The sequence below is a fragment of the Leishmania infantum genome, chromosome 31, assembly GCF_000002875.2.
Source record: "Leishmania infantum JPCM5 genome chromosome 31".
Taxonomy (NCBI): domain Eukaryota; phylum Euglenozoa; class Kinetoplastea; order Trypanosomatida; family Trypanosomatidae; genus Leishmania; species Leishmania infantum.
The window spans coordinates 598,965-611,628 of NC_009415.2; the positions used below are offsets into that span (position 1 = coordinate 598,965).

The window sequence follows — 12,664 nt, forward strand, 5'->3', positions numbered from 1 at the left end:
CAGCTCGTGCGACCAGCGGTCCGCGTATGCCTCGGTGGCGGACGCCTGCTCCTGGGCTATTCGCGGCACTGCTTCAGCGATAGCCAGCGTCAGCTCGCTGGCCTCTGAGGAAGCAGGGATCGCAGCAGCATCACTCGCGTCACGCGGTTTACTGCAACAGTGTACCTCGCCTCGTCTACGGCTCACGGCCCCTAACGAAGTCTGCGACCACCGCGCAGAGTCCTCTCCGTCCTTCAGCTTAATGGGATGCCAAACCCGCTCCTCGGCGTCGCTGCGACCTCGCACGGACAGCTCGCCATGCGAGGGAGCCGCACTCCCAGGCAGACCAGAGCGGAAGGACCGCTCTTCGACCGAGGCCAGCGGTCGCGCCTCGGACGTCGTTGAGGTGTTTTGCTCGGACGAGCTCCGCCTGCCGTCTCGTTTGCGGTCGCGCGAGAGCTGAATGACGACCGGGAGACTACTCGTTGACGCCTCCGCATCAGTTGTGGAAGCCCCGTCGGCAGCCGGCGAATGACTCTGGAGGCTGCGGTCGGAGGCGTCTGCCCTCCGTGAGTTCCGCCACCGAGTATAGGAGGAAGAAGAGTTAGCTGCCGATGTGGAGCGCCAATTTTTCGGAGCTCCGTTGCCGCCAGGTGTGTTGTCGGCAGCGCTAGGCGGCGTCACTAAATCTGCAGGATGCGACATGGCGGCAGCTCAATCTGCGCTTGGATGTGTATGCCGTCGACCACTTTTGTTGGTGACGCACTAAAGAAGTGGAAAGAAAACAGAGTCTAAGTGGCCGCGCTGATGGCAGCCGAAAAGCGCTGGCGAGGCAAGCGGCGGCACACCAGCGCGCACGGGTACTTCGCGCGAGGGAGTCCCTAGGATCTGGCCGGTCACTGCAGCCAAGCAGAGAACGGAGGGAGTGCGGCAGCTCACAAGTAGCGCACTTGTGAAGGTGTGGGGGACCTCAATGCGTGCGCCCGATCTTTCAAACGAGCAATAAGAACAAAAAGTTAGTAATAACAACTCTTTTTTGTTGCCGAGCCGCTTCTGGTAATCGACGCTTCAAGAAGGCTGCGCACTGGAATGTGCCCATCAAGAGACATCTAAAGAGGAAGGGGCGAGGAGACGCAGTGGAAGAGCGAGAGCGACACCGGTAGGTGAGGGCCCATGCAAGGAGTGCACGAGAGCGCTCAGAGAGCAAGAGAGACAGAGAGGAATGCGCGTACGTAAAGACGCAGCACCTCCGTCTCGTGCTGCCGCTCGACCCCTCGCTGTGGAGTTCGTGCAAGCCAAGCAGCAGAGGGAGCCAGGAGGAGGCGAGGGATAACGGCGCCTGTTTTCTTGGGTGGTGACGATATGGCGTTCTCCGCAAAGACGAGACGGAAACACGGAGGAGGGGCACGCGCAGGGCCGACACACACTCAAAAGCAGCGAGCGAATCTCAGCCGACCGAAACGGAAAACAAACACAGCCCACCGTCGTCTTACATCTTTTTGTGATGCGTCGCGCCCTCGGCTCAGAACCTCCGAGCTGACCCAATCGTGCCGCAGCCTCGCGGCACCCGAGCACACCTGCAGATAGTTCATTCTCTGGCAATGCCCAGGGAGGCGAGCCATTCGCGGGTCGAGAGAATCATCATCGTAGCGTTGCCTTGAGCCTCTGCTGTGTAGACACTCAGGATTGGCCACTGGCCCCATGCAGCATCCATCGTGACCAGTCCTGCAGTCAGTACCAAGAACACCACTGCGGTGCGGATAAGCGCCCGTAGAAGGCTTCCCACGAGGACACGCGGCGCGTAGTAGAGCACGGCGAGAGTCACTCTCAGGAAAGCACTGTTACCAGCGGCACAGAGAATAGATGTGTGCAGCGAGTGGCTCGGCAGTTGGACCAGCAACGGACGACAGTAGAGCGACACCTGCACGGGAGAAGCAGACGGAGGCGGCAACGCCTTGTCCAAAGAGCCTGCAGTCGCCGGTGGTGCCTTGCGGCCATTCACACACGTCGACCTCTGATTCGAACATACCGGGAGTGTACTCGACTGGTCACATGAAAGCCACACCCTTTCTGTCTCCGAGTAGTTGAACATGTGCGTGACAGAGATGCTGAGGGCCATGGTCGGTGCACGCACTGGCGGCGCATCGGACTTCGCGGCCGTGCTATGTCTTTCTATGCGTTCTGAAGCGGCGGAGTGGTGTACTGCGTCGGCCTCTTCTTCCGTCTTCTCTCGTCTACGGACCAACTCCGAGGGACGCTGCCGCGTTGGGAGAGGGGCCACCTCCGCGGATAAGCTTTCCCGCACCCTTGATGCTGCCATGTTAGAAGGCGACCGCACACGGCCCCCCTGCTCGCAGGCAGACTTTGTGGCATCGGCCGTGGTTGCAGAGGCTCTCCGGTTCGCCCGCAAGTTCTCCGCGGACTGGCGGCGACCAGAGAAAAACCGCGGCTTTGGCTCTCCTGTAGTGACAAGTGCGCTGCCCCCCGTCGCCAAAGGCACGGCGTGGACGGCGATAGCCGCCATTGTCGGCTCCGTCGGTGCAGGCAGCTCTGCACCCTCCGCGTCGCGGCGGCAGGGTTCGTCGTCACTGTTCCGTACATTCGCGTCCTCGTCCAGCACCAGCACCGGTGGCATGAATGTGTGATCGAAGCCCGTTGCCGAAGCGTGGTCACCGCACCGGTGGGCACGCATGTCGTCCGTCGCTCCAACTGTGGGGCGCTGTGGCGAGAGCGGCGACGACGTCGTCGATGAGGGCCGGTGATCGAGAGCCCCCTGCATGGACTCTTTCGGGCTGATTGTCGTCCCATGCGCTGGCGGGACCTCGGAGGCCTGTGTGGCGGAAATGAAGTCACTGTAGGTGCCCAAATTGCGGTTATAGGCCGCTCTACTGCCGGCTGCAGAATGAGCAACCGACACTGCTGGCACGTATCGAGCGTCAGCGGAAGGCACTGGATTAGCGTCGCCCATGCTGTAGCCGAACGACTGCGACGCCGCAGTCATGTCAGGGCCGCCCCGTCTTGCGATACCAAGGGTATCTGTGGTGGTAAGTTTTGGCGAGGCTCGCTCAAGCAAGCCGGCCTCCTTCGTGGCTGCCGCCGATACAGCGGCACCATCACCGCGCAGTGGTGATGCACGGAGCGTATCCGCAGGCGACTCGCCAACGGCGTGGTCGTACCCCACACTGTAGGCAGCGCGAGCCACCGGCGTCGCACGCCGGAACGTATTTGACGCCGCCGGTGCAGCCGCGGTAGCGGATGAAGACATCGCGGCAGCAAACATCGCAGCGCCAATACTCTGCTGCCCCGGCACATTGGGTTCAGCCTGTTTCCCAGTGTGAAAGCCAAATCTGTCAACGGGCTGTGCACCAGCAGTTGGTGCAGCCTTTCTCGCCTCAACGTCTAAGTGCCGCGCACAAGCGTCTTTAGGGAACATCCCTGATGCAGCCGCGCCGTTTCCCGCTAGGCTGTAATCGCCCAGCTCCTCGTCGTCGTTGTCATCCGCCTCTCTACAGTACTTCTCGGCGTGTGCGGGCTCAAAGTCATCACCTCCCTCACCAGCGTCCTCGGCATCCTCGTTGTCATCGGATTCCTCGTACACGCGCGCCGCGTAACCGCCCCGCGGCCCAGCACCGGTGTCGAAGCCGCCTAAGGCGAAGGTGAGAGGCAGCCGAGGTGGTGGACTCACATCGGTGCCAGCGCCTCTCTCGGCGTGGCCCTTTCCGTATGCGTCAGCACCTCCGTGCGGGTTCCAGCGTGCACTGCCGTCGTCGTGGCTCTCACTCCGGGTGTCGGGCCGAGAACCATTTTGGCTGTTGTCGGTTGAAAGGTCCACAGCGTGGCTGTCGAAGAGGACCCTCGACACGGGACCGCCCGTGTAGCGGCTCCGGTTCTTCTGTGTTTTCGAGCGCATCTGTGAGGTCTTTGAAGGCGAAGGTGAATCAGGGGAAAAGCTGGTGGTGGTCGGAGATCGCGATACGGCAGCGGCACTGCCACCAAAACTGAAGCCGGGGCCTGTCGCGCAAACTACCGAACCACGTGCGCGCAGGATGATGCGTGCCCTTGTGCCTCTTTTGTTTTTCGCTTGCTTCACCACCCACAGAACGCTGCGATCGGCGAACGCGCGTGTGTATGTGCGTATATATATATATATATGTGTGTGTGTGTAAAGATGCACAAGCCACCACTCGCAGAGATCCACGTGGGCACAACGAGGAAGACGAATCAAGAAAACAACAAAGGCCAAGGCGCGCACAAAAAAAAAAGAAAGCAAAGAAAGGCGTCTTGTTCTGTTTCCAGGTATGCGGAGAGTCTGTATGGCAGCGATGTCTACGCGTGGTTGCTGCCTATGCCGTGTCGCCGTCGCTTCCCGCGTGCACGTGGTGTTGATGAGACGTAGAAAGGGAAAAGATCGCTCCACACCATAATAAATCGGCCGTCCGTTGTGTGGCCTGGTGGTGCTTCCTCAAGGAGAGACAGCTGCTCTCACTGTGTGGTCCTGCTGAATGGGCTTGGGGTGGGAGATGGGGTTAGGAGGTGAAGCTTAGAGAAGATCCAACGGAAACCACAAAACACAAAAGCGGAGTGAAGAACAACTAGAAAAGAGAGAGAAGCTCTTGAGATGTCGCGCAGGCAACCATGAAGACTCTGCGCTACACCGTCACCGTCTGAGGTGAGGCGGTGCGATGGTTTACCGTTTTTGTGGTTAGTTCGAACTCCTATTACATACGATAGGGAGGAATAGCGTGCGTGGCGGGGAGTTGGTGAGCGAGTCGGCAAAGAGGCGTGGATGGCCCGCAACGGCGTGACTCCACGTTTTTCATTGCGGTGGAAGACGCCACAGATTGACCAGCAGAAGAAGGTGAACGATCAGCAGGCCGAGTCAGTACAAGAGGCGATGAGAGACAAGCAGCGACGGGCTGCCAGAAGTCTACCCAGTAGGCCTTGCCAAGGGGTCAAGCTGCATTAGCTGCTTCGCAGCACTGCAGCACGTGAGGTCCTCTGTGTTCGGCATTGGAACGCGCGCACACGCACGTGGCGACATCACCCAAGCAGGCATGACAGAGTCAGAGGACAGCGACGTCTCGTGCACGAGAGAGAGAGAAGCGTTCATCAATGGAAGGTATATATATATATATGTCTATATACGTTTTTGTCTCTGTGAGAACGCTCCAAAGAAGTGCGCCGCAAGTGAAAGCGTCGACACCTTGAGCGGCACACGCACAAACACGCACACGCACACGCACACGCACACACACACACACGCACAGAGAGAGAGAGAAAGGGCTGATGGCATCGCCTTGCTACTTTATTCGCCATCTCCCTGCGCCAAAGGCAAGACTTCCGTCGGGTACTCACAGTGCTCTGTACTGCCGAGGGACGCGCGGGCAGCGGCGTCCTCCGCCAGCAGTGCAGAGAAGGTGCTCGCCAACGCACTACCCGTTAAACGAAGCGCTGAGCATGTGCAGCTTCTAGCTGCGGAAGATACCACACGCAGCAAGGGTGGGGGGTCTTCGACCTAAGGTGAAGCAGCTTGCGGAGGCGCGGCGAGAGCCACTGACGGTGATACGGATAAATCACAGATGCGCCCTCCCTCTGCAGCAGGAGGGAGTGGACAGCGGCGCCGCTTCCATCGTCAGGAAGGAGGTGGCTTCCATCGAGGGCACGCACCGCAGTAGAGGCCAACTCTGACGATGCACATTGCCCAGGAAGTGCATCTGCCAGCGCGGGGCCGCGTGAGAGCTGCGGTAACGGAAGGCACTCGAATGGCAGTGGTGCGTTGGGCGAGGCGACAGACTCCCCAGCGACCAAAGCATGCGTCCGATCTACCGTTATCTGCGTCGGCGGGTTCCCTCTCTGACGAGTAACTTGAGAAACTACGAGCAGAGGCCACGCGCTGGTGTTCTTTACACCGGGATATGCTGCGTTGCTGCGTGCCCCGGTACAGACAAAAGCAGTCGGCAAAACTGGAAGCGCTTCGGGAGAACAACTCCCGCGCTGCGCGACAGAGAGCGGTCGCGGAAACGACAACGGTGACGAGGCTGTCGAGGTAGGAGTCTGCCGCCCACCATCTGTCGGTATCGCCTGGGTAGACTGAGGCGCGAGTAATGTGCTAGGGTTGTTCTCACTGCGAGCGGTGGCACGGTCATGACTAACCGACTCTGAAAGGGTCGTTACCATCACCACTTCGGAAGTTGGTTTCGCCGCGTCACTTCTCTCTCTCGAGAGTAGCCGTCATCCATGTGGATTTTCTCGCATCCCGGTTAGCCGTATCCTCAGAAAGGTCGCCAAGGTGCATTGTACCCTGCATGAAATCGACTGGAGAGATCACAGACGGCAAGCGGAAGAAACAGAAGCCGTCGCACATCCCCACAGGGCTTCGAGGAGGCTGGTTAGTGCTGCGCGGCCACGGCGGTGCAGCATTCACGCGTTTGGATAACTCATTCGCTTCATCAAAATCAGGTGCTGGGCAGAGACTGTGCAACGGAGGAGGTCTTCGCGCTGCTGCACAGAAACGCCTCACTGGGGCTCCCGCTTGAGCACATACACGTGCGCCCACATCACCTCGACTGAGCGCCAGCAGACACTAATGATGCCCTTGAAAGAAAAAAGGGGCCGCTGCGCTTGTGTTGTGTGCAAAAGACTTGTCAGAAGTGGTCTCATGCGGCGCGCAGATGTCCCGCTGCACAGGCTAGACTGCGCTCGTTTCAGACCCCCGTGCACCGCCGTCTGTTTGGTGTCGACAGACAGTCGGCCGGCGACACTCCATTGTCGGCTATTGTTGTCAGGGATGTTACCAGCTTCAGGGAGCTAAGCAAGTGTGTGGACTTCTCACCAGTCATGGCACCCAGCAGGCCGAGCATGCTTCTATGAGCGCCTCCCTCGGACGGCGCCGGTGGATTAGCGGCGCGCGCCTGCCAGCTCACCGCCAGACGTGCGTGTGCGGCTCTCGTGCTGCCGTGCTTATTTCGGTCGATCCTGCAGCATGGAACGATCCACTTCGAAAAGCGATCCGGTAGAGAGCGCGTGCCGCGTACACGTGAAAGGAGCACGGCAGAAGCCTCAATTCACATCCTGCCCCGATGCAACGTCCAGCGCGAGTACGCAGCGAAGTGAGTGCGAGAACGGCGGTACGGCAGAGTCGCCGCCTCTAGCCTGCAATACGCAAATGGATGATTGCGATGACAGCGGTGCTGGCAGTGGCTCAGAAGGCTTGTGGCCCCGTTGATCTGCATGACCTAATCCGACAGCTGCTCCATCACCTGTCTGCCATGCAGCGCGACGACTAAGGGCGCCGAGAGGTGCACTGCTAGGCACCCCATCAGAAGAGGAGGAACGAAAAGAGAGCAGGTCACGCCTGCGCGGTGACGGAGAGATGCAGCAAGGTCAGCAAGTGTGTCTATGCACAGACGCATCGTTGCTCGCCGCCGGTGAGCGTGCCCGCGTGCGCATACGCGCCCCACTCCGCCACATCCAAAGATCAGCACAAGCGAAGAAGACGGAGAAGGGGGACGTGAAAGTTCCACAAGTGATGAGCAGAAAGTGATGCATGCATTCCGCGGAGCAGCGCCCACTTCAAAGCCGTGGGAGCTCGTAGCCTGCACTCGGTCGTCTCCTACGTCGAACACGGCCGATCAAGTGTTTTCTGGCGCGTTCGAAGACTCGCGTGTAAAGCGGCTTCCGGCAAAAACGAAGTCGCCTTCCGTACAAGGCACCGGGCAGCACCACCCAGCAGCAATGCATCCCACGAAGGGGAGGCACCGCAAGAGCCACCCCTCTATCCCCTCCCTCCGACACGACGCTCGGCACGACTTCACCCAGATAGAGAGCACAAAACCCATGTGCCCGGACGCCATTGAGAGCTGTTAAAGATGCGGTGCCGTTGAAACACACGTCATCCACCAGAACGGCACAGCGATACATACGCAAGCACGTCCTTCTTTGAAGAAGCAAATAAAAGGCACAAACGTCAACGCGACAAGCCGGGAAATCAACGGAGAAAAGAAGCGGCTGCGCCGGACACGCTGCAAATACACAACGCTGAAAGCACGAGAAGACACGAACGAGGACGACGCCCACAACAGACACATGCGCGTACACACACACGCACAGAGACACACCACCTCGTCCACAGGAGCCTGAAGACACGAAAAGGCCCGGAAGCACAACACTGTATTTGCGCGTCTGGTAAACGCAAGCAAGCCGCAGGCCCACAGAGAGCACGCCATCTTCACAAGAACTCAGCCCGCGCTCCGCCCGCAGGCACATTCATGCAGAAGACCAGCATCGCATCGCGTCACGTCAATGAGCACCACAATGAAACTTCCTCCGCATCCGCGTGCCCATTTCACCACGAGCACGCCAGCAGACATACGCGCACAGCCACACCTCTCTCCTGCCCCTGCCGCGCCACGGCTGCATCCGGGCCCTCTAGCGCGAGCCGTCATGCCGTCGAGGCGGGCCGTGCGTCTCACGGGCTCCTCCTGTCCCTCCTCGGCCCTCTTCCTCGCACACCCGCTGCGCCACCGGCGCAACACCGGCTCGGCCGGACCGCGCGCCTCCATCCACGCCGTCCACGTCCACGGTCCTGCTCCAGGGCGGAGGCGGTGGCGTCGGTCGCGCGGGCAGCAGGGGGTCGGCTATGCGCACGGACGCCGGACCAGCCCGAGGAGGAAGCTGGCCAGCTGCACGCCACGGCCCTCGCAGGCCACGCGCGCTCTGCCTGTGCGCCACGCTTCGCCCTCAGTCGCCTCGTGCCGCGGCACTCCACATCGGCGCCCACAGGACTCGGTCGCGCCATGCACCGTGCCAGCTCCGCTTCACAGTGCCTGTGCACAGCAGCAGCGCCTCTGCACCTTGGCGCACGCCTCACAACGCCGCTGCCCGGGGGAGGGGGGTCGCTGCCCGCATCGTCCATCTCCATCGATGCCACCTCGGGCGTCGATGAATCGCCTGCCCGCATGTGCCGCGGCAGGCGAGATGTTCGTCGGAGTCCATGGCCGCAGGGGCACGACGCCCGCTCCGGACTCTGCACGCCTTTCACACGAGTCGGTGTTTCCGTAGTTGTCGAGCCGCCGACACCATGCCTAGTGAGCGGGCACAAACGTCAGCATCACCGCACGTCTCTTTGGCACAGCGCCAGCCCAGGTCTGTCCGCCAACGGCAAGAGTCCGCAGCCGTACCCGAGGGCAGGCTGCAGGTTGCCTGGCCTCCCCCCTCTCCTCCCCCCACGGCGTGTGAGGCGCGGGGACCTCGATGCCACACATGAAGGTGGCCGGCGGGCAATAGAGCCGCCAGTAAACAAAATAAAAACAAGAAAGACCCCCAAACGAGGAAGCAACATCGAGAGCAGCAGCATCGAAGCGAGGGGAGGACGGGGCAGGCGGGACGTCAAACAAACCGAAGTCGGACGGCACAGAGGAGCCCACCCACCCACACCCTCCTACTCCAAAGAAAATGAAATAAAAAGGGGGAAGTGGGGCAGGCCGCGGGGTCAACGGGCAGCAAGACGCCTTGTACGAGAACGGCAAAAGCGGCGGAGGAGGCAAGCAGCTCACAGAAGACGCGCACACGACAGCACACAAGGCGGTTATGGCACATCACAAAGAAGCATAGGCGAGGCCGACTTCGTGCGGGCACGCAGCGTGAAGGGCGCGTGCCTCTGCACCGGTGAAGATTGTCGCGGGCGACCTGCTTTTACGGCACTATGTCTAGCGCTTTCCCGGCGGGTTGTCGTCGTCGAGCTTCGTGCCGACAGCCAAGTGAGTCACCTTAACGCCCGACGAGTTGACAGTGGGTGGGCGGTCAATGTAAACGCATTGTTTTGGCGGGGCCTGCGGTCCGGTGTGACCCTCGCGAATACTAGCCGGGATAGACATCACAGTCCGGCATCGCGGGCACATGGCAAGGCTGGTGTTCTGCGGCAGGATGAGGATGCAGCGGCAGCACACGCACGTCACACTGAACTGCTGAACTGGCGTCACGGCTGCGCACATCGGGCACCGCACCGAGGGGGCACCGATGGGGTAGGCAAGCGTAACATGGCACTGCTGGCAGGTGATCTGCCCTGTCGACTGAGGGGAGTGCGGCATCGTACACAACCAGCGAAGGGAAATAAAACCGAAAGCGCCCGATCCTCTCGCGTATCAGAGGCACTCTCCTTCGGCAGCGCTCCGCGTGTTACCAGACGCGCGCTGCGGGCAACCGCACGGAATCAGGAGGACAGATGAAGTGAGGCAAACCTAAAAGATGGAAAAATAAAAATAAAAGCAAGCCAGCGACTGAGGGAGATCGTGGGCACCGCCTCCGCAGGTATGTGTCAGATCACGCAGAGCGAGCAGCAAGAACAGCTATCATGATGATACGATTGAGAAAGCAAACCAGCAATAAAGAAAGGGGGTGCAAGGCGAGGATATTAAAAGACGGAAGACGCGCAGCCCTGCTGTAAAGCATACACAGAGAAGCGCACCAAGACATCGGCGTCCGCTCCACCATCCAGCACGCTACACCGCAAAACGGGAAAAGGCGCACGAACCGCAGGTTTCTCTCTGCAGACTGAGGCACCGACGCAGCCTCATCAACGAGTCCACCTGAGGCTCACGAATAGCACCCCTTCAAAGAGGCCACACCGCACAGATCTCGCCTTAGTGGACAGGCAACGCTTGCCTGCCCGCCTCCTTCAAGGCCGCTAGGGCACTGCCGATAGCCCTTCCCTTTTCGAGTTCAACACAAAACAGATTACGTAAGCGTTTCAGGGGAAGAAACGAGGAGAACAATACACAGCTTAAGGGACACGCTCGAATACGGGAATCCCATTTATGGACGTCCCAGCGGCACAATTCAAAGGACACACTAGGGTACATCAACCAGCACTTGTTTGTGTGACACCGCCCCACTCCGCGAGAGCCGCGCACTGAGACAAACCTCCTCCGAAATCCCTGAGACTGCGCGTAGCTTATTATGACAGCCAGCTTAACCAAAGCGTTTTTGCCCACGTGCCCATTTGACCACGAGCACGCCAGCAGACATACGCGCACAGCCACACCTCTCTCCTGCCCCTGCCGCGCCACGGTTGCATCCGGGCCCTCTAGCGCGAGCCGTCATGCCGTCGAGGCGGGCCGTGCGTCTCACGGGCTCCTCCTGTCCCTCCTCGGCCCTCTTCCTCGCACACCCGCTGCGCCACCGGCGCAACACCGGCTCGGCCGGACCGCGCGCCTCCATCCACGCCGTCCACGTCCACGGTCCTGCTCCAGGGCGGAGGCGGTGGCGTCGGTCGCGCGGGCAGCAGGGGGTCGGCTATGCGCACGGACGCCGGGCCAGCCCGAGGAGGAAGCTGGCCAGCTGCACGCCACGGCCCTCGCAGGCCACGCGCGCTCTGCCTGTGCGCCACGCTTCGCCCTCAGTCGCCTCGTGCCGCGGCACTCCACATCGGCGCCCACAGGACTCGGTCGCGCCATGCACCGTGCCAGCTCCGCTTCACAGTGCCTGTGCACAGCAGCAGCGCCTCTGCACCTTGGCGCACGCCTCACAACGCCGCTGCCCGGGGAAGGGGGGTCGCTGCCCGCATCGTCCATCTCCATCGATGCCACCTCGGGCGTCGATGAATCGCCTGCCCGCATGTGCCGCGGCAGGCGAGATGTTCGTCGGAGTCCATGGCCGCAGGGGCACGACGCCCGCTCCGGACTCTGCACGCCTTTCACACGAGTCGGTGTTTCCGTAGTTGTCGAGCCGCCGACATGCATGTGCCTACGCACAAAAAGATGGCCTAGCTTGCCGCGCAGAAGGTGCTCTCCGGGCGCCCACAAACGCCTCACGGGAAGGAGGACGGGGAGGACAGACGTAGCGGTAAAACTAAAAAGAAACGAACACGTGCTTTAGCGAACACTCCACCTCACTGCCCATGGATGTGTGTGTGTGTGTGTGTGTGTACTTGTATGCGGTGGTGACGGTAAGGACCGCTTCCACCGCCGGTGCGAACAGGGAAAAAAAAAGAAACGAGAGCACAGAGACGCACACGCAGCAACGCACATAAACATAATAAGAACGACATAAAACGAAAAACGCTTTCATGGAAGATAGGCATGCGGAGAGCAGAGCGAAATCCGTGACGGATGCCTGCCGCTCCCTTCGATGCGAATGGCTCGCACGTCCATCGATCTCGCGCACAGCAGCTCGTGCGCCTCACCACCCTGGTACCTACACCTTCGCCTCGTCCACTTGCTTTGTCCATTCTGCCTTAGAGCATGAGTAAAATGCCACTCTAACCTCCCGCCTCTGCCACAGGCCTAATCAGATGATGCGAAGCAGCAGTAGACACGTTCTACAGCTATACCGGCTCGGCGATGGGAGCACAGCCTTCGCCACACCCTCTACCCACCCGCCTCGCAACAGCCCCCATCAAGCAGGTCGCGACCTGGTGCGCCTCTCGGTGGCGGCTCAGGCTCCCCTGCACCAGTGGGCGATGTCAGGGCTGGGGATGGGATGCGTTCGAGTCAGGCTGACACTCTCCCCCTCACATGGATGGTGCGTGCGTGTGCACTGTCGCAGGTCTCTCCCCCGCAACGCCAGCCAGGACCTGACCGCTGGCATATGTAGCAATGCATCGCCCTGACTTCCCCAAGCCGTGTGCGCCTTGACCCTGTCACCACCAGAAGCGGCTCGGTATTGGCAGAGCGATAGGGAGGAGATG

The 12,664-nt window shown here is 60.7% G+C and overlaps 2 protein-coding genes across 2 annotated transcripts; both read right to left on the reverse strand.

Annotated features, from left to right (window-relative positions):
- Positions 1–1,567: 1,567 nt before the first annotated feature.
- LINJ_31_1410 (hypothetical protein, unknown function) lies at positions 1,568–3,889 on the reverse strand (the record flags this gene model as incomplete). Its single annotated transcript, XM_001467397.1, has 1 exon — positions 1,568–3,889. One exon carries the CDS (start codon positions 3,887–3,889, stop codon positions 1,568–1,570), a length of 2,322 nt encoding a protein of 773 aa, XP_001467434.1.
- Positions 3,890–9,686: 5,797 nt separating this feature from the next.
- Positions 9,687–10,067, reverse strand: LINJ_31_1420 (conserved hypothetical protein; the record flags this gene model as incomplete). The annotated part of the gene is made up of 1 exon (XM_001467398.1): positions 9,687–10,067. One exon carries the CDS (start codon positions 10,065–10,067, stop codon positions 9,687–9,689), a length of 381 nt encoding a protein of 126 aa, XP_001467435.1.
- Between the last annotated feature and the right edge of the window lie 2,597 nt (positions 10,068–12,664).